Here is a 22204-nt window from a genome sequence, read left to right as displayed (position 1 = left end):
ATTAAAAATTATGACACAGGACACTATGAAACTCTTAGAGGAACACATAGGCAGAACACTCTTGACACAAATGACACCCAAAAATTATGACACAGTTACATTGGGAAGACAGAAGAAAGTAGCAATTAGCAATTCTCTAAATTTATACCGAGTTTAACCTGGGGGGGTTGGGGGGGAGAATTAGTACAATATTATAAACATATTACTTAGAAACATGGAGGTAAACACCAGAAAACAATCACAAAAGTGGATACTGTTGCCTTTGGGCAAATGGGAACCAAGATTACAGACAGAGGACTCAGAGGACTACCATTTCTTGTTTGTGTATTTCTTTCTAATAAGCCTTGGAGTAGTATTGGACACTTTACGTTTGCCATATACTATTAGCTGGAAAAATACCACCCTTCTGAAAGTGGGTCATCTCTTTCTAGCCATTTCCTGGTGGTTGTTCCAGTGCCTCTGCGTTCAGATTTGTAAAGAATTCTACATATTCCAATGTATATCATTTGGGAAATTATCTTTTGATGAAAAAAAAAAAATCTAGGAATGAAATAATATTTTCTCTTATCTCTTCCGTATGTGTGTGTCCTGGGCCCTGGGTCATTATTACTATCTAATAGCCTTCTAATTAAATATAGTAATTGACACAAGTAGAGAATGAAAAGAATATGTCTTATCTGTCAGGATAGAAAGATGCAGTCTGAGATATTTTCTAGATTAACATTGTATTAAAAAATCATCATAGCTTTTCCAAAATTAAAAGATAATGAATTCTCACCTCACATAGGACAGAGGATTCAGCAAGCTAAGGTTTCTTTTACCATCATTGCTTTATTAAAAGCTTTCGATACTCTGTAGAGGATAACTGTTCAATTAATAGCGCATATAGCAATCTTTATCTAGATGAGACATGTACTGTCCCCTTTCCAAAAGCGTAATGAGCCTTACAAATTCTTTTTGATAGATTAGGTGGGATTCCAACTGCTAACACTAGAGAGAAACTCATTCTTTCCTGATGACTCAAAGCATTTTTCTTATTTTTGTAAATTGAAAAATACACTTCCATTTTACTTACTTTGCTTTGAAAATAATTTAAGGTCAATTAAAAAAAACAAACAGCCTGTACCACAACATGATAAAAAAAAAAGTGAGGAAATAAGAATATTCCATTATAGAATAGACTATATTAAAAAAGTACTCATATACACGAATCAGAAATATTTCTCTAAGTCATTCTGTCCCTTCTCCTTAGCATTACTCCCCTTTCTGTCTTCTGTCTTCAGTTGATGTCACTATTCTCCCCTGGGCTCCCCCTTGTTTTTGTCTTTTGATATAGTCTATTTTCCCCTACTCTTTTTTATTTTTTGGCTTGTACTGGGTCTTTGTTGCTGCATAGGATTTTCGCTAGTTACAGACAGCGGAGGCTACTCTTGAGTTGAGAGTGAGGGCTTCTCATGGTGGTGGCTTCTCTTGTTGCAGAGCGCAGGTTCTAGGCACATGGGCTTCAGTAGCTGCAGCACAGGGCTCAGTAGTTGCTGCTCCCGGGCTCTGGAGCACAGGCTGAACAGTTGTGGTGCATGGACTCAGCTGCTCCTTTGCATGTGGGTTCTTCCCAATTAGAGATTGAACCCGTGTCTCCTGCATTGGCAGGTGGATTCTTTACCACTGAGCCACCTGGGAAACCCTCCTCTACTCTTTTTTTTTATATTAAAAAAATTTTTTTTTTACTTTACAATATTGTATTGGTTTTGCCATACATCAACATGAATCTCTACTCTTAACTTTGAAAAATTTCAAACCTTGAGAAAATTTATAAGAATAGCATAATTAACATTCATATCACTCACACAGATTCACCAATTGTTACTGGTTAGCTATTTCTCTTTATAGGGGTATATGTGTAATGTATAATGTATACTATAGAATATATATATATATATAACCACGTGCATGTGTGCTAAGCCGCTTCAGTTGTGTCCAACTCTTTTCGACCCTATGAACCGTAGCCTGCCAGGCTTCTCTGTCCATGGGATTCTGCAGGCAAGAATACTGCAGTGGGTTGCCATGCCCTCCTCCAGGAGATCTTCCTGACCCAGGGGTCAAGCCTGCTTCTCTTATGTCTCCTGCATTGGCAGGTGGGTTCTTTACCACTAGTGCCACCTGTGAAGCCCCATCTAACCATGTATTTATATATAATTTATGTAACTTTTATCTATTATATTACACACACACCCCTATACAGAAAAATAACAGTTGGTGTATCTAGGTGCATGATATATGACTGTTTATGATCCACTAGGTACTGTGGTAGGTAGGGGATACAATTGTGAAGAAGACCAACATTTCTTGTCCTTATGGAATGTTTACTAGATGTTTACATCACCTCTTCTGTGCCTCCATAGCACTCCTTTTCACACACCCTTATTGTGACATTTCCCAAAGAAAGGCAATGCCAAAGAATGCTCAAACTACCACACAATTGCACTCATCTCACATGCTAGTAAAGTAATGCTCAAAATTCTCCAAGCCAGGCTTCAGCAATACGTGAACTGTGAACTCCCTGATGTTCAAGCTGGTTTTAGAAAAGGCAGAGGAACCAGAGATCAAATTGCCAACATCCGCTGGATCATGGAAAAAGCAAGAGCGTTCCAGAAAAACATCTATTTCTGCTTTCTTGACTATGCCAAAGCCTTTGACTGTGTGGATCACAATAAACGGCGGAAAATTCTGAAAGAGATGGGATTACCAGACCACCTGACCTGCCTCTTGAGAAACCTATATGCAGGTCAGGAAGCAACAGTTAGAACTGGACATGGAACAACAGACTGGTTCCAAATAGGAAAAGGAGTACGTCAAGGCTGTATATTGTCACCCTGCTTATTTAACTTCTATGCAGAGTACATCATGAGAAATGCTTGGCTGGAAGAAGCACAAGCTGGAATCAAGATTGCCGGGAGAAATATCAACAACCTCAGATATGCAGATGACACCACCCTTATGGCAGAAAGTGAAGAGGAACTAAAAAGCCTCTTAATGAAAGTGAAAGAGGAGAGTGAAAAAGTTGGCTTAAAGCTCAACATTCAGAAAATTAAGATCATGGCATCTGGTGCCATCACTTCATGGGAGATAGATGGGGAAACAGTGGAAACAGTGTCAGACTTTATTTTTTTGGGCTCCAGAATCACTGCAGATGGTGACTGCAGCCATGAAATTAAGACGCTTACTCCTTGGAAGAAAAGTTATGACCAACCTAGACAGCATATTCAAAAGCAGAGACATTACTTTGCCAACAAACGTCCGTCTAGTCAGGGCTATGGTTTTCCCAGTGGTCACGTATGGATGTGAGAGTTGGACTGTGAAGAAAGCTGAGTGCCGAAGAATTGATGCTTTTGAACTGTGGTGTTGGAGAAGACTCTTCAGAGTCCCTTGGACTGCAAGGAGATCCAACCAGTCCATTCTGAGGGAGATCAGCCCTGGGATTCCTTTGGAGGGAATGATGCTAAAGCTGAAACTCTAGTAGTTTGGCCGCCTCATGTGAAGAGTTGACTCATTGGAAAAGACTCTGATGCTGGGGGGGATTGGGGGCAGGAGGACAAGGGGACGACAGAGGATGAGATGGCTGGATGGCATCACAGACTTGATGGACGTGAGTCTGAGTGAACTCCGGGAGTTGGTGATGGACAGGGAGGCCTGGCGTGCTGCGATTCACGGGGTCGCAGAGTTGGATACGACTGAGCGACTGAACTGAACTGAACTGATTGTGACAATTACCCCACTCCAGTACTCTTGTCTGGAAAATCACATGGACGGAGGAGCCTTTAAGGCTGCAGTCCATGGAGTCTCTGAGGGTCAGACACGACTTCACTTTCACTTTCACTTTTCACTTTCATGCATTCGAGAAGGAAATGGCAATCCCCTCCAGTGTTCTTGCCTGGAGAATCCCAGGGACGGGGGGAGGCTGGTGGGCTGCCGTGTATGGGGTCGCACAGAGTCGGACACGACTGAAGTGACTTAGCAGCACCGTAGTTTTTGCTTACACGTTTGTCATCCCACTGGACTGTGAGATATTTCAAGGGTAGGATAAATTTTATTCATCTCTTTCCTCAGGATTTAAAGTATAGCAGGCATTAAGTAATGTTTCATTCAATAAATGAATGGAAGAAATCATTCCCGCTGTGTTATCTAGCAAGTGTTCTCTATTTTGATTAAGAATATACTTTATCCTGCATCGAACCTAGACTGGCGATTAGTTTCTTACATGATATTATACATGTTTCAACGCCATTCTCCCAAATCATCCCACCCTCTCCCTCTCCCACAGAGTCCAAAAGTCTGTTCTATACATCTGTGTCTCTTTTGCTGTCTCGCATACAGGGTTATCGTTACCATCTTTGTAAATTCCATATATATGTGTTAGTATATATACAGGATACAGGATGCTTGGGGCTGGTGCACTGGGATGACCCAGAGAGATGGTATGGGGAGGGAGGTGGGAGGGGAGTTCAGGATTGGGAACTCATGTACACCCGTGGTGGATTCATGTTGATGTATGGCAAAACCAATGCAGTATTGTAAAATAAAATAAAGTTAAAAAAATAATAAAATAAAATTACATTATGGTGTATCAAGCACCCACTGTTAGCCACCAGCCAAAAAAAAAAATAGAATATACTTTAATACAATTCTGAAAAATCTCTTGGTGAAGGAGTTTTTTAGTTCTTCAAATCATACCACCTTCATATGGTTAAAGGATGGGTCCAAAAGTATTTCCAGTACAAAGATGGAATCAGTAGTAGAGAAAGAATTACTCTCTTCCACAAGAGCTGCTGCTGCTGCTGCTAAGTTACTTCAGTCGTGTTTGACTCTGTGCGACCCCATAGACGGCAGCCCACCAGGCTCCGTTGACCCTGGGATTTTCCAGGCAAGAATACTGGAGTGGGTTGCCATTGCCTTCTCTGCCACAAGAGCAGGCACTGCTATTAAAACTCCACCCTGTGATACAAAAGAATGCTTTTGGTCTGGGGGTACTTTTAAAGCATGGCAGCAACGGAAATGGAAATAAAGTACTATGTCTAATTTATAATGAAAACGAATGTCTGGTTTTTTGTTCTTTTTCTTGTTTCTCTTTTGGTCTAGCCCAACAATAAGTAATGAAAGTCAGGTTCCTTGAGGCACAACTTTTCAGATAAACACCACTGTTCATCTGCTGTTCTGAATTATCTTCCAAGGTAAAATGACTTTTACAGATTGTATTGATACAGACCCCAGGGACCACAGACGACTAAAGACCCCTAGACTGCAGACAATTAAGATGATTAATCTCAGCTCCTTTGTTCTTCCCCTTTAAAAACCCAGAACTCAGAGACCGAGTTGGAGTGAATCTGAGACTTGTCTCCCACTTCCATGCTCGGCTCCCTACAATAAAACCCTTACTTTGCGGCAAACTCACCCAGTTAGAGTTTGGCTTTCTGCGCTGTAGACACAGGAGCCCTTCGTTCGGTTTAAAAATGACAATTGCGTTTCTTTAACATCTTCCTAAAACACATTTTAAAGGGAAAATGTGTTTACACTCCCATAAACAACTTGTAGTCAATCACTTTCCATTATCAGTTCAATTGATTCCTCTTGAGAATCCACAGGGCTATTTTTGGTACTTGCTTATTTATGTTGTGCAGCATTGCTATTTGTTAGCTTCCAGTCTTGTTTTTCTAAAGAGGGTGCGGCTCCCTAAAGCTTAGCCCGCACATTACTAGGCACATAGAAAACAGGATACACTTTTAAAGCCGATACTCTCACAGAACATAGGGCGATATTAAGACTATATCGAGGAACACCGTATCATTCCTTGTCAAAAAATGTACTTTCTCAAAGTGCATAGGAATCAGGGGTCTTGTTACAATGTATATTCTGATTCAGTAGGTCTGGGCGGAGCCAGGTAATCTGCATTTTAAATAAGAACCGAAGTGATGCCCATGCAGTTGGTCCGCGAACTACATTTTGAGCAGCAAATACATGCACAGGAATGTGCAAAAGGAAGGCGGATACTTTGCTCCAAAACATATTTTTGCAGAGCGTTAATTAAATATAATTGTGATTAGAGCCGAGCCAGGTGGAGCACTTCTTACCCAGCCTTAACCCTCCTCTTTTCCAATTCATCTCCTCTCTGAGTCCAGCCAAAGTTCCCACCTCTGCAAACCGTTACGAACGCCAGCAGCAACAGATCTAGCTACAAGAGAAGCGAGCCCAGGTAACGTAGGAAAACAACCCTGCACTTACTAGTTTTAAGAGTCCGGGGATACGATGGAGTCACCTCAGTGGCCTCTCCCTTGCCATAAAGGAAAATTCAAAATTAAAACCATATCGCGGAGAGACCAATCGTAGCCTTGGTCTTTCCACCATTCGCTCTCTATTTAGTGCCGGGAGCACAGTCTGGCTTGTGATTGGCTGAAGCATCACGAAGCTTGGGCCAATCAGGAATGAGGCGCTTCTTGTATGAATAAGGGGAAGGCGGGAGCGAAGTGGAGGGGAAGTCAGAGAAAAGGCGTGTCACGTCCCCTTTGCTGTTTGTGGAAGCTTTGGTGTAATTGGTTGGCTCTTCTTCCGACTGCACCAATCGCAAGCTCTCCTCTGCAGAACCCTCGCTGTGAAATTAAATGCCGAGATACGGCTGCAGCCAATGGGAAAAAAAAAGATGTAGGAGCCAATCCTCCTGCGGCGTTTTGTGTCCTTGCCCAACAGGAAAAGGTGTTTCATGCGGAGGGGCGTTTCCCAGCCTCCAATGGGCGGGCGCCGGTGAAGCGGAGGGACCAATCAGAACGAGACGTTGAATGACAGCTGTCCAATAGGGACCCTCAGTGCTGGTAAGGTTTGCGGCTTAAGCGCCGCAGCGGTCTGAGGAATGTCAACTATTCAACATGGAGGCGGAGGTCGATAAGCTGGAACTGATGGTGAGTGTGAAGTGAAGGAGGTCTACTGGGCCGTTTATTTTTTCCCCGATGGCCTCCAAGTTGGAACGCGATTTGGAGTCGCCGGAAACCCTAGGCGGAGGAGGCTGGACTAGGGCTCGAGCTCCCTCCTCCTGCACCAAAGGGAGTCGCCGCCGCCTGGTCTCTTTTTAACCGCCGCGAGGGAAGGGGTTACATCCGGGAAACTCGTGAGGGAAATGGCGGGAGATGCTGAGGGTGCGGGGCCTTTGGAATTCCTTTTTCCTTGCCCTCAGCTTTGCGCCCCTCGAGGAGCTGTGGTTGATGCAGACAGCGTTCTGTGTATTTCCACCGAAAAGACCTGACAGAAATGGTCTCTAAACGCCCCTAGAAGGGGAGAGGTCGTTCACCCTCCGAGAAAGAGGGGATAGAGGGTGGGGTGGGAAATACACCGAGAGGGGCGGAGAGAAATCCCTTTAGGGCTGAAGCGTTCAGCAGGCTGAACAAGTCTGAGAAAGGATGCTCTACTCGCGTGGACAACTTCTTGGCGGCTGAAGAAGCTCCTAGACCAGTTTGGCCCTTCGGTTGGGGAGAGGTGTGAGCCTTGGGAATCTGAACCACGAGTTCCTTTGCTGGAACGCGGGCGGGATTGGGATGTGGATTGCACTAGTGCTCTGGAGTTGCCTAGCTTCATTCATTGTGAATGTAGGGGGCGGGGGCGAATAATTGGAAAGGACTCCCGCTGCTGCTAGGCTTCTTCGAGGGCGCCAAACTGGAGGGCTTGTCCTAGTTTTTTCTTTTGGCTCCTTCCCTCTCTTGTCCTATTTATTCTCTCCCTCCCGTTCGTTGACTAGTGGCTAGATCGCCCGCGCTTTTTCCTTAGTTCTCTTGTTCTGTCTACCCCCCAACCCTCCACCCCCTACTGCATTACGAGTGTTCGGATTGGGCTGGTTTCCTTTAAAATGTGGAATTTGGAGGACGCACCCAGCATTGATTGATCTCCTGTTCGTTTTTTGTTGTTGTTGTTGTTGTTGTTGTTGTTGTTAAAAATAACAAGGTTAAGTAAAAAAGCCAAAATCTCCATCACAATCCGCTCCTCTTCTCCCTGCCATTCCCTGGCGTTATCCTAAAGTATCGTTTGTACCTGTGCTACCCTCCCCGAGCTCAACCTTGGTCTCCTTAATATCCGCAACATGTAGTGGTCTTTTAAGAAAAACTGTACGATCCTCACCCCCATTCCCACCTCCAGAAAATGGGAGACCTTGATAGATCTTATTTTCGTTTTCTTCTGATGTATTAATGAATTGAAGTGCCTCTAATATATTAATACAAAACCGACTTTCATTTGCTTTCAGTTGCTTCTAACGTTTTCAATTTCGATTTTCTTTGTGGGGTGTGTATGGAAATTGGGAAGGCGAGAACTGGCAGCAAAGAAGGTAGAATTTAATGCAGCTTTCAAAATCTGTAATAAATGAACTTTTAGTTAAAAGTTTGTTATTGTTATTGTTAACCGTCTTTTAAAAAAATCCTAGGTTTTTCCTCCATTATGAATTCCTACCTCCAGATGGATATTTCTGCCTAATTGTAAGGAGCTAGATGATACTAATTATGCTTTTAACAGTTTTTTTTCCCCTTCAAGTTGGCTTTTAATTCTGAGGTACCAATGAAGTTTTTTCTGACTTTGCATTGGAGTCAATAGTCTCACAGGACATGGTTTAGATTGAACACATTTTAAGGGGAAAACAATGATGTGTACAACTTGAAAAAAAATAGGTTTTAGAAAACTATGAGGTAGCCAGACTCTTAATTTAAACTTTAGATGTTTGAATGATGAGGTAGTTTTTTAAAGTTCTTTTTATGAGAGAAAGAGAAGAAAGCAAGTCTTCTAGAATTCCTTTTAACTGAGTCATAACTTTTTTTGCTGTTCAAATTCTTTGTTTCCATAATCACAGAAAAAAAATTGTTTAAAAATTGTATTTGAACTATTACAGTTGTATTATTATTGCTTTGTATTGATTGGGTAGTATAAAATAGGATAGCTCATCTTTAGATTTGCCATGTGCTTTTAGAAAAAAATGTTTTATCTGTGAATGGTTTATTTTCTAAGATTCCAAAGGTAAATGATTTCCTGTGCAATCCTCTGATTTTTGGTTTTATAATGTATTTGTTGAGGAATCAATGTTGACTATTTAATAAATGAAATAGAATACATATTATCTAACTTTGAAAAAGAAGTACTTAAGTTTTTAAGACAAATATCCTCATCTTTTTTTTTCCCCCCCAGGGGTTTTAACTCCTGATTCAGGAAATTAAACATTTGTTTTTAAATACCTTTTTTAAAAGCCTGATGCTTGGCTAGCAGAGTTGAAATACTCCAATATCTGAGATATGTGACCTAGGATTTGAGGTCAAGACACTCATGTTCCAGCTGTCCTAAATTTAAGTTCCTTTCTTAGGCCCATCCAACCAAGTAGCTGACCTGGATCACTTAAGGGAAGGTTGGTTAAAAATAATGGAAAGTGTTTTTGCATCAATCCTCATTATTAATGGAGGAATAAGCTCATTGTAGGGTAATCTTTGTTCTCTAACTTTCTTCCCTTCACTTTTTGCTTTAGTATTATTTGTCTAGGGTCCTTCTTTTGTGATAAGGCTAGTGATTATGCACAAAAGGTATTATAATACTATGATATTATTCTATTTCTGGGTGGACATCTGACTTCAGAATGGTTTCTTACCATTTTAAAGGTTAGGATGTTAATTGGCTTGAATACAAGGAAATCTGATTCTTAAATCTCAAGAGTCTTCTCCTCCCATTACTATTTTCTCTTTGGTTTTTCTCAGCTTGAAGGAAATCTTATATTTAAGATGTTTTAGGGGTTTACTGAAATGTTAAAATTCCCTTTCATAGCATTCAGTTAAGTAGTGCTAATAGTATCCTGTTTATGACATAATGATTTCCTGAAAGCCTGTAAACTCTTGAGATAGGCAAATGCTTTTTGTATTGTAGTTTAGATTCCAGAGAGATAGATTGGGTTTATAGAAATTGGGAAACTTATTTTACTTTTCATTTGTTTTCTTTGGTAATCTTATTGTTTCATGTGGCAGTTCATCAGTCAGTTGCTATGGGGGCACTAACCAATACCTCTCAGCAGAACAGAAATATTTTCACAACTTTGCCTTAGTAGTAACTATAAGCTGTTCTGTTAATACCAGTTCTAAGGTATTAACAACACTCATGTTAATAACTTACACAGGTTATGACTTATTTACAAAATCCCTTTCTATATCTGTGCATGTTTCAGTTTGAGTATTAATCATAGGTTAGTTGTAAAAAAAATACCACTTTGATATTTAAATCCTAGTCTTTTTTTTTTTGACATTGATATAAATGTTCTTAGGTTTTAGATATCTTCTGTCCAAAGTGGCAACCCTTGTTTGTATTCTCACACTGAAGCTTCAACTGATGCAAGATGCTTTTATGTCTTTCCTACCTATTACTGCTAACGAATGCTCTGACTTTATTGCACTACTGTACTTTACAGCTAGCAGTGCAATAGTATTGTCAAAGCATCTGAAAGCAGAACATACACCAGAATTTTGATTCTTGCCTTACATCTTTCTTCAGTGTCTGTGAGTAATTTACCACAACCTGTGTTGCTGAAAACTATAACTTTATTACCAAGAGTATATGTTTTAGAAAGTAATACTTTGAAAAAATAAATTTTCAAATAATTAAAAATTCACCACTGTAATGCATTATGAACCACATCGAGAAAATACATTTTACAGCTAATGTCGTTATGACTTGTCTAAACACGCAGTACTTTGTTATTTGATTCTTTCTGTTATAGATTTGGATAGGTTCTGCCCAGTCTCAGGTTTTATTGAGTTTGAAGGTGAATTAGTAAGCGATGAAAACAATCTCCATTGTATATTTCCTCTGGTAACCTGCCTCATCTTAATTGGTGTTAATTTTGTGTATTGTTTAATAAATGCTTGAGTTTAAAACTTTAGAATGCATGTTTTAAGGTTCTTTTTGTAATTGTGAGATACAATAAAATGTGAATCTATCACTTCTTTTTTTGTAATCAGTTTGAGATATAATTACATAGAGTAAAACTCAACAGTTCTAGTTGTACAGTTTGATGAGTTTTGACACATGTATAGTCATGTAACCACCACCACAGTTATGATATGCCATAAAAATTACTCTTATAACCCTTTGCAATAAACCTCCTCCCAAACTCTCTGGCAACCACCTATCTCTAGTTTTGTCTTTCCTAGAAGTTCATAAAAATGAAATTATATACACAAAGCGTCTTTTGTGTCTGGCTTTTTGCACTTAGCATAATGCTTTTAAGAATCACCCATATTGTATGTATGTGTTAGTAGTTGCACCATTTTTATTGATGAGTAGTGTTCTGTTGTTTAGAATATCAGAAATTATTTATCTGTTCACCAGATTATGCCCGTGATTTTATTTCCAGATTTTGCCTATTATGAATAAAGTTGTTTAAACATTATAATACAAGTCTTTTATGGACATAATGTTTTTGTTTCTGTTGGGCAGCATCATAAAAGTATGATCTTATAAGAAACTGCTAAAATCTTTTTCAAAGCTCTGTCTTAGGGTTCTAGTTTCTCCGAATCCTCACCAACATTTAGTTAATATTGTCAGCCTTCATTTTAGCCGTCCTAGTAAGTGTGTAGTGGTAACTCATCGTAGTCCTAATTTGCATTTCCTTAATGATGTTGAACATCTTTTCATGTGCTTATTCAAAAGTTGGTATATCTTTAGTGAATATATGTTAAAATCTTTTGTCTATTTTTAAATTGTTTTGTCTTTGTATTAATACAAAGTTCCTTTAATTTTATCTATTTGCTTTCTCGCTGTCTTAACAATATTGAATCTTCTGATACATGAACATTCTTCTGATACCCTTCTGATACAGGTCTTACTTAATTTCTTTTATAGCCTAGTGTGATTTCTATTGGTGTTCTGTATCTTAAAAGTAGAAGAAGAACAGTAATTATATAATGTGTGTTGTAAATACATTGACTTTCAGAAAAAAATTAAGCTGTTTGTTAAGCAAATATCCTTAAAAGATGGCTAGGAGAATAGATACCAGGAAAGAAAGATACCTGAGATGTTAGGAGTGAATACAAGGACATTATTTGTAGGAAATGAAGAACATGATTGCTCACATAAAATCACTTTATTCTAAATTTTATTTATAAAATCTCTTTCTGAATTACCTTACCTGGCTTCAGGTGTAGCTGTTTTCCTCTTCTTTGGCTTTAATTTCCTGCTGGTCACTCGTGGGCTCTTCGAGCAGTGGGTGGAAGTGTGTGCTTTGTTTGTCTTGGCCATGCTGCGTGGCATGTGGGACTGAACCTGTGCCCCTGCAGTGGAAGTGCAGAGGCTTAACCAGCAGACCTCCAGGGAAGTCCTAGAATTTTGTATATTTTAATAATGAAAGATATTACATGGGGAGGGACTAAAAGACAAAACTGCTAATTTGAAGACTTTTCTTCTTCCTTGGAGCAAAGTAAAAGTTTTAAAACATACTAAAAACTTTGTTAGTCAAACATAAGCAAAGATTCATCGTTAAGAATATCCCAGATACGGACTTCCCTGGTGGTCCAGAGTCAACGGTTCTGCACTCTCACTGCAGGGGGCCTGAGTTTGGTCCCTGGTCAGGGAACTAAATCCCACATGCTGAAATTAAAGACCGCAACAAGGACTGATGAATCTATGCCTTGTGACTAAGACCTGGTACAGCCAAATGAATAAATAAATATTTTTTAAAAAGAATATCCTAGATAAAATGTATTCTTAATTATTTCACAAGGTTATACTTCTAATTTATCTTAATGTATAGCATTTAAAAGTTTAAATACGTTAGTCCTTGGTTCATTGTTTTGTTCTCATTTTTCCAAATTTTTATTTGTCTTTATTATTGACTGTACTGGTCTCCATTGCTTTGCATGCACTTTCTCTCTGGTGCCACGAGTGGTGGCTTCTCACGGTTGTGGAACATAGGGGTGTAGGCTACAGTAGTTGCAGCACGTGGGCTCAGTAGTTCTAGTTCCAGGAGGTACATTGGAAAGAGGCACCTAACCTGGTATCTTGTTAGAGGTGAGATATAATCTGAGATTGGAAGGATGAGTAGGGATTAGCCAGTGAAGGGAACGGGAAATGTTCCAGGCAGAGGAAACAGTGCATGTTCAAGTCCAGAGGTGCTACCCACGTGAGGGAGACTGCACATGGGTCAGTACAGTGTTGAGATGGTTGAAATGGGGAGCAAGAGGGTTGAGATGAGGAACCAGTAAAATAAATTGTAGCTATTAAGTTGAAAACCTTCACCACGCTCTATAACATTCCTAAACATCTAAAATTATTAAATATTCATGTTCTGTGGTAATCATGAACCTGTGTTCCTTAATTTTAAAAAAATTTCCATATAAACATCTCCGGTTTTGGGTAAATTATAGGGAAATTTAGTGCCTTCTGACCGAATCATTATATATTGATTTTTGTGTTCTATAGTCTTTATTGCCCTATTTATTTATAAGGCTTGTTCAAGGTGGATGTATGACCTGGAGTGAAATCTTACCAGGCAACTCACAGAACTACAGTCAGGAAGAGAGTCATCAACTTAGCCCAGCCTAGAGCACTTGAACCCAGTCAAGCGGCAGATTCATGAGAATAGATGATTTGTCGTTTTTAAGCCACTGAGTTTCAGGTTCCAGTTTTGAAGTATGCTCCTTTAATCTAGGCCGCCAAAACTTATATCCTTTTGCTAGCATGTTGTCTCATCCATTTTTAGCAGTGTAGTCTGCTGCTGCTGCTAAGTCGCTTCAGTCGTGTCCGACTCCGTGCAACCCCATAGACGGCAGCCTACCAGGCTCCGCCGTCCCTGGGATGCTCCAGGCAAGAACGCTGGAGTGGGTTGCCATTTCCTTCTCCAATGCATGAAAATGAAAAGTGAAAGTGAAGTTACTCAGTCGTGTCCGACTCTTAGCGACCCCATGGACTGCAGCCTACCAGGCTCCTCCATCCATGGGATTTTCCAGGCAAGAGTACTGGAGTGGGGTGCCATTGCCTTCTCCGCAGTGCAGTCTAGTTGTGTGTTAATATTATCTCACAAGTAAAAGAAGCATTGTGTTTGACCTTAATGAGTAACCAAGGGTAAAGCATGTAAAGGGATGGTTCTGTGCAAGTTTCTCTTTCTGGTCCTGAGCTTGATGACCTTTAGGGATACCTCAATTTAGGGTTGTCAGACTTAGTAAATGAAAATATAAATTGTCTGGGAATTCCCTGGTGGGCCAGTGGTTAAGATTCCATGCTTTCCAAATGAAACAACTGACAAAGGATTAATTTCCAAAATATATAATAAGCAGCTTATACAACTATTACCAGAAAAACAAACAACCCAGTCAAAAACTGGGAAAAAGACCTAAACAGACATTTCTCCAAAGAAGACATACAGATGACTAACAAACACATGAAACGATGCTCAACATTGCTCATTATTAGATAAATGCAAATCAAAACTACAATGAGATATTACCTCACATAGGTCAGAATGGCCATCATCCAAAAGTCTACAAACAATAAATGCTAGAGAGGGTTGGAGAAAAGGGAACACTTTTGCACTGATGGTGGGAATGTAAATTGATACAGTCACTATGGAAGACAGTATGGAGATTCCTTAAAAAACGAGGAATAAAAGCACCATATGATGCAGCAATCCCATTCCTAGGCATATACCCTGAGGAAACCAAAATTAAGAGACATATGTATCCCATTGTTCATTGCAGCACTGTTGACAATAGCTAGAACATGGAAGAAACCTAGATGTCCATCGACAGATGAATGGATAAAGAAGTTGTACATATACAACTGGAATATTACTCAGCCATAAAAAAGAATGCACTTGAGTCAGTTCTAATGAAGTGGATGAACCTAGAACCTATTATACAGAGTGAAGTAAGTCAGAAAGAGAAAGATAAATATTGTATTCTAACACATATATACGGAATCTAGAAAAATGATACTGAAGAATTTATTTGCAGGGCAGCAATGGAGAAACAGACATAGAGAATAGACTTATGGACATGGGGAGAGAGGAGGAGAGGGTGAGATGCATGGAGAGAGTAACATGGAAACATTACTATATGGAAAATAGATAGCCAACAGGAATTTGCTGTATGGCTCAGGAAACTCAAACAGGAGCTCTATATTAACATAGAGGGGTGGGATGGGGAGGGATATGGGAGGGAAGTTCAAAAGGGAGGGGATATTTGTACACCTATGGCTGATTCATGTTTTGGTTTGACAGAAAACAACAAAATTCTGTAAAGTAATTATCCTTCAATAAATAAATAAATTAAAAAAAAAAAGATTCTGTGCTCTCACTACCAAGGTCCTGGGTTCAATCCCTGGTTGAAAACTGAGATCCCACAAGCTGTCTGGCCAAAGAAAAAAGAAAAAATGCCCAGTTAAATTTGAATTTCAAATACGCAATAGGAAATTTTTTAGTATAGTTATGTTCAAATATTGCATGGGATGTACTTAGAAAATTTTTTTTATTGTTTATCTGAGATTCAGGTTTAACTGAGTGTCCTGTATTTTATGTATCAAACGCCCTTTCAGAATGCATTCTCGTACAGTTATGAACAGAGTACATTAGATTGTCATATTTATTGGTCAAATAATTACCAGTTATGACTTCTTATACCTACTGTGCATGAGGAACTGTGCTAAGCAAAGTTTAATATATGAGCCATGAGGAGAGACACATAAATCACAAAAAATCTACATGAAGCAAGAAGCACAAGGTGCTGTGTCTGAACAAATATAATCTTTGTCTTCTATAGTCTTTTAGCCTAGTACATAGATAATTCAGATAAATACATATATTTATGTATGGTGGGTGAGTGGGAGGAGGTAGAAGATAACTTCAAAAGAGATTCCTCTCATATAAAAGCATATTTGTTATGAAAACTTGCAGAAATCCAGATTTAATCTTTGTTTTATTCCCTGGGGAAGGGACAATTTATGACTACAATTTACTAGAAGTCGGCACAGATGTAGCTGACAAACTTATGGTTACCAGGGGATAAGGGTAGAGGGAAGCAATAAATTGAGAGATTGGGATTGTCATATACACACTATAATATATAAGATAGATAACTAATAAGAATTTGTTGTATAGCAGAGGGAACTCTACTCAATACTTTGTAATGGCCTAGATGGGAAAATAATCTAAAAAAAAAAGTGAATATAGTATAACTGATTCACTTTGCTGTACACCTGAAACTACTGTAACATTGTAAATCAGCTATACTTATGATAAAAGTTTTTAAAAAAGGACTTTGTAAATCAAAGTTAAAAAGAAAGAGAAAAGGGACAGTTCTCTTGCTTTTTATATGTTCAGGCAATATGCTTAGCATTTGGATCTCAAAAGCAATGACTTTTTTTTTTAAATTAAAGCAGATTATCTCTAGGAACTTAGATACATACTGTACTCAGCCCCTCAGCCCCAATCTTTAGGAGTTCACAGGTTCCGTTTAGTTGGCAATCTACTTTGTTGCTTTATCGTTGACACTAAGACAAGCTACAATTTTACAGTGACAGTTATTCATTTTTTTTTTTTTCTTTAGGCTATGGATCCTTAAAGGAGCTTCATCTCACCAGAATAATGTAGACAGATACATAAAATTGCCAAATATCAAGAGGGGATTTATAGAACCTTGCTTCAATAAGATCACGGGATATCTGCTATTTAGAGGTTGAAGTGATTTGACATTAAATGATGAGACATCATTAATCTTGCATCCTTTTATACAGATTGTGTAAAAATTGCTACCAAAGATATATTCCCTCAAGATTATACTAAGTTTTTGCCATAGGTATTTACATTATTCTAACTATGGTCTGCAATTTAGGAATGTACCTGTTTTGTCATATTTGATGACATTCTGACTTTATACTCTGAAGACAGTATATCATGAATATTTGATATATACATATTATATGTATATATCATGTATATATATATTATAACCCATTACACAGTATTATTCTCTATATATTACATATAAATATATATTTAAGACATCACCAACTCGATGGACATGAGTTTGAGTAAGCGCCGGGAATTGGTGATGGAGAGGGAAGCCTGGTGTGCTGCAGTCCATGGGGTCGCAAAGAGTCAGACACGACTGAGCTACTGAACTGAACTGAAGAGCATGCTATTTACCAGGCGCTGCTAGAGAGTAATGATTTTTAAAAATAAGTGAGGCAACTTTCAGGCAGACCAGTGGTTAAGAATCTGCCTTCCAATGCAGGAGACGCAGGTTCCATCCCTGGTCAGGGAACTAAGATCCTACATGCTGAGGGACAACTAAGGCATCCTGCCCACAGCAACCAGAGAAGCCTACAAGCTCTAGAACCCTTGTTCCACAAGGAAGACCCAGAGCAGCCAAAGTAAAACAACATAAAGTGATTGAAAAACGTAAATTACCAAAAAAAAAAGCAGTGAAATTTAGTGTGGCTGCGGTGTAAAATGGGAAGTTTCAGTGAGAAAATTTAAATTTTTTAAAATTTTATTGGAGTATTTACTGATTTACAATGTTGCATTAGTTTCCCCTGTACAGCAAAGTGAATCAGTTATACATGTACATATGGAGAGTGTTAATTTTTGCTAAGAATCAAACTAAGAGTTGAAAGTAATTTCACAGGCATTGAGAAACTAATAATCTTTAAGAATGACAGTATGCAGAATGTGAGTGCGTGCATGTTTAGTCACTCCATCGTGTCCAACTCTTTGTGTCTGCAAGGACTCTAAGCCAGGCTCCTCTGTCCACCGGATTTTCCAGGCAAGAATACTGGAGTGGGTTGCCACTGTTTTCTCCCGGGGATCTTCCTAATCCAGGGATCCAACCCTACACCTTCTGCCTTGGCAGGCGGATTCTTTACCACTGAGCTAACTGTTACACTTAAAAAAATAGTTATTATACATGTAATACATATTCATTGTAATTTAATTAGAAGACAGATATGCAAAAGGAGAGAAAGACCCGACAATTCCAAGACAATTAAGACTATGTTGTAGGGGCTTCCTTGGTGATCCTGTGGTTTAAGAATCCACAGGGGACTAGGGTTTGAGCCCTGGTCTGGGAAGATTCCGCATGCCGAGGAGCAGCTAAGCCTGTGTGCCACAACTTCTGAGCCCACGTGCTGCAACTGCTGAAGCCTGTGTGCCTAGGGCCTGTGCCCTGCAGCAAGAGAAGCCAGCACCCTGCAAGGAAGGGTCGTCCCCACTTGCCTCAACTAGAGAAAGCCCGCGTAGAAGAACAAAAGACCCAGCATAGCCAAACAATAAATAATTCTTAAAAAAGACTATGTTGTTTATTATTCTGTTGTAGGTATATTTTTAACTGTTTTTTTTCTAAACCAGGTTCATTCTATATATTATGAAAATCTGTTCCTTGTAGTCCAGTATATGTCCATAGCACAGTTAACATAAATAACCTAAGATCCTAAAAACTTAAAAAAAAAGTTCAGTAGACTACTTTAACTGATAAAATCAGCCTTATGTGTACTACCCTTATAACTGTCCCATAAAAGCGTGCAGATCAGGAACTGATGCGCCTGAAACTTCATGCTTGCTTCTGCTTTGATGTTATTTGCCTGAAACAACATGTAACTGGGTGCTTGTGCATACTGCTGCTTCTCTGTTTCAGACAAGCATAGACATGTGTTTGTTCTGTCTGGAAGAGACTGGATAATAGCTCTCTAGCAGAAATAGACAACAAAACAATTGTGATTGTGTAGACATTAGAAGTGGCCCTCAACTTGTTACGAGCTTGAAATATTTCTTCTTAAAACAGGCTTTAGAGGGTGGTTGGATTCCCTGGCTATTCTTTCAAGTGAGTGAACTTTAATCTGTTCCCTTTTGTCATTGAACATTGGTCTGTATGTTAAAAACTCGGCATATAAAAGTGGAAAGACAAGGGTCTTGCCAGCAAGAGACTTGAAATCAAAATGGGGACACTGCCATGCAAACAAATGATTGTAATACAAGACATGAAACGAGAAGCCTCAGCCGTGAAAAGAAAAATGAAAGTAGATAAAGGTGTTTCTAAATCTACTGGAGAGAGGAGAATGCAAGGAAAGGCGTGCTTTAAGCAGATTCTTTGGTTGATAATACAGCTAACCTACATCTAGGAGTATTAAGATACCTAATTCTCCCTTAAAACGTGTCTAAGGAAAATGTATTTCTAAGCTTAGCTGCTGAGTCCAGAATATACCTCTACCAACTCCTCTCATCATAGGCAAGACCCTTTGTTTTCCTGTGTTTTGATGATGTTGAGACAGGCTTTCTCACAAGAGGATGTGTTTGGAGCTGGTCCTTCTGAAAGGAAGCATTATTGTGGCAGTGGGAATCTGTGGGTTGTTTGTAAAGAGGAAATATTTTTTAAACTGTACTGCAATTATATCCTGCTGTCAAATATTTTAGTGGTATGTAATATAGTGTGCCTTTTAACTAAAGCCTTAAGCTGGACATAAAAACCAGTGCTACAGAATGTTATATACTTGTGAAATACAGGGCATGCTCTTTAAAACTCTAAATTATTTCCTAAATTGTTCTTTTACTCGTTCATATGGTTTCTTCTGTACAACTACAGTCTGTTTCCAAGGATATCCAGTTGTCAGGATGTAATTTGGTTGTCTTTGGGGCTTAACATTGATTTCCATGGACTTTTCCCAGCTAAATTGCCTTTTTTATTTACCACTTTTGGGACTGATATAAAACTTTTCCCATTTATTTTTATTACTGAGTTAGAGGAAAACTGTGAATATGAAATATGAATGTCTTGGGCTTTAAAAAAATTCATGTTTTATTTTAAATATTCTAATATGCCTAAAAATAAGGCAGATAGCTAAAACTAATTAAATAGCAACTACACTGTTTTTCAAGACTTCCCAGAATATAATTTATAATTGAGGAGGGTTGTGAATGAAGTTCAGCAATATCATTTTGTTCTATTAATCAGACACTAATGAGTTTTGGAGGCTGTCATAATTGGTTAGTAAATTTCCTACAGTGTAACTGAAAATTTTCCTGTTTATTACCAGATCCTAGAACCCTATCGATATTGTCTCTGCTGTGTAAATAGCTCTGAGTAGTGCAATATTGCTTATAGGGTTTTGGTGTTTGGAAAGAACAATGGGCAGGTTGCAGAAACAATGTAGCTGAAACTGAAGCAACAGTTGTTTTCGTTTAGGAATAAAATAGTAGAAGCTAGTTTTTAATACAGACATTAAAATCTGAAACTAAAATGTTGAATTTTTATATATTAGAAGAAACACTTCTCTTGATTTTAACATTTTGATAAACCTTGTTTTATTGTAGTATAATGAAATAATAGAATTTTATTGTTGGAAGAGAGTAGATTTCCAACTCTCTCATTTAACAGGAGAGACTCAAAGCGACAGAAGATACTGGAGACCACATAACTGTTAATGAGACCAGGGCTAGAATTTCTGCCATGTATCTCAATCCTCTTATTTTCTTTTTTTCAGTACCATACTAGCAGGTTGTATTTAGAGAGATTTTTTTTAATGGACTAAGTGCAGATTTAAAACAAAAAACCCAACTTTCCATTTAATGTTGGGTAGTCTTTACATTTCCCCCCATCTATGTGATTCTCTTTGGCTTTGATGTCATGTATAACTTTGGTCTAACTACATAAAAACAAGAGTAATGAAAATAGAAGTAGAGGGAAGTCACTTAGACTGTTTTCTTTGTTTATAAAATGAAGGGTTCAGGTGAGAGAATCTTCACTGTTTTTCTGTTTCTCAACATTGCTTTGACATACTTTTTCCTTTTTTGTCCCTGCTTAATCTATAGCCTGGGCTTTCCTTGTGGCTCAGCTGGTAAAGAATCTGCCTGCAAGGCGGGAGACGTGGGTTTGATCCCTGGGTTGGGAAGATTCCCTGGAGAAGGGAAAGGCTACCCATTCCAGTATTCTGGCCTAGAGAATTTCATGGACTGTATAGTCCATGGGATTGCAAAGAGTTGGACATGACTGAGCGACTTTCACTTCACCAGCCATAGTCCACTGACTTGCTAATAAGTAAATACTTCCCCTAGGTATTGTCACAAAATATTCTCTTCAGTTCTTCAAGGAGGGTAACATTCTACTCTCAAACCATTGTTTTTCCTGTATTTTAAAAAGAGGTTTTGGACTTAGCTGGTAGTCCAGTGGTGAAGGTCCACGCTTCCAATGCAGGGGGCACTGGTTCTATCCCTGGTCTAGGAAGACCCCACATCCACGTGCCATAAAGCACGACCAAAAACCAAAACAAAAGTTTTAAAATTGTGGTTAAATACATATAACATAAAATTTACCATTTTAACCACTTAAAATGTGGACTCAAAATAGAACTCAGCAGCCTTATGTACATTCTCGTTGTGCAACCATTGCCACCATCCATCTCCAGAACTTCATCATTGTTAAACAAACTCTGCGTATGTTAAACAATTCCCCCTATTCCCTGCACCCCCTGTATTTAAAAATCTGTTTAAAATTCCTTTTGTTCTCTGAAATATTTTCCAAAGAGAAGTATGGGCATATTACTTAAAGGGGAAACGGAAAAAAAATTTAAAGACTCTTTGGAAGCAGTGATGTACGTATAAATGCAGCACTTGTGTGAAAGTGGGAAGTCCTGAATTTCAGCATTTGCCAGTTTTCCTGTTGTGTGTTTTTCCACCCTGTCTGATTCCAGGTTACCAGCATGATGTCAGAGAAAATGGAGCTGGAAAGACATGCAGTAGTCGCATGTGATATACTCCTCCTGTATAGATATGATAGGCCTCAAGAGCATAGATGAGTAAAATATAGTAAAACTAGGAAATTGTGGGGTTTGTGTATATATTTTTTTCAATAATTTAATTGTACATTTAATAATTTAATTTTTAGTGATGCTCTTGTTTAACAATTGGCTTACAAGAATTCCTAAAAATTTAGCTGGCTCCATCGTGCCGTTGATTGGAAGCGTACTCTTTGGTATCTTATTAAAATATGAATTACTTAAAAGAAGGAACACTTCTTTTAGGTACTATTTGGTGGTTTTTAGTACCTTGTGGACCCCCAGGCATTACATGAAGCCATAGCTGAAACCACTCTTGAGGAGAAGACTTTGTAAAATGGACTATGGGATTATGCCAGTTAAATTTAAGCAGAGCTAAACTGTCAAGTTGAAA

The 22204-nt window shown here is 38.8% G+C and overlaps 1 protein-coding gene across 1 annotated transcript in view; it reads left to right on the top strand.

Annotated features, from left to right (window-relative positions):
- The first annotated feature begins 6995 nt into the window (after positions 1-6995).
- Positions 6996-22204, top strand: part of SKA2 (spindle and kinetochore associated complex subunit 2) — a 30618-nt gene continuing 15409 nt past the window's right edge. Inside the window, 3 exon segments of the mRNA XM_068978508.1 lie at positions 6996-7061; positions 7063-7123; positions 14016-14019. Coding sequence (XP_068834609.1) covers positions 6996-7061; positions 7063-7123; positions 14016-14019 — 131 coding nt within the window.

This window comes from Capricornis sumatraensis, chromosome 8 (genome assembly GCF_032405125.1).
Source record: "Capricornis sumatraensis isolate serow.1 chromosome 8, serow.2, whole genome shotgun sequence".
Classification (NCBI taxonomy): Eukaryota; Metazoa; Chordata; class Mammalia; order Artiodactyla; family Bovidae; genus Capricornis; species Capricornis sumatraensis.
This window is presented reverse-complemented; position numbering and strand designations above follow the sequence as displayed.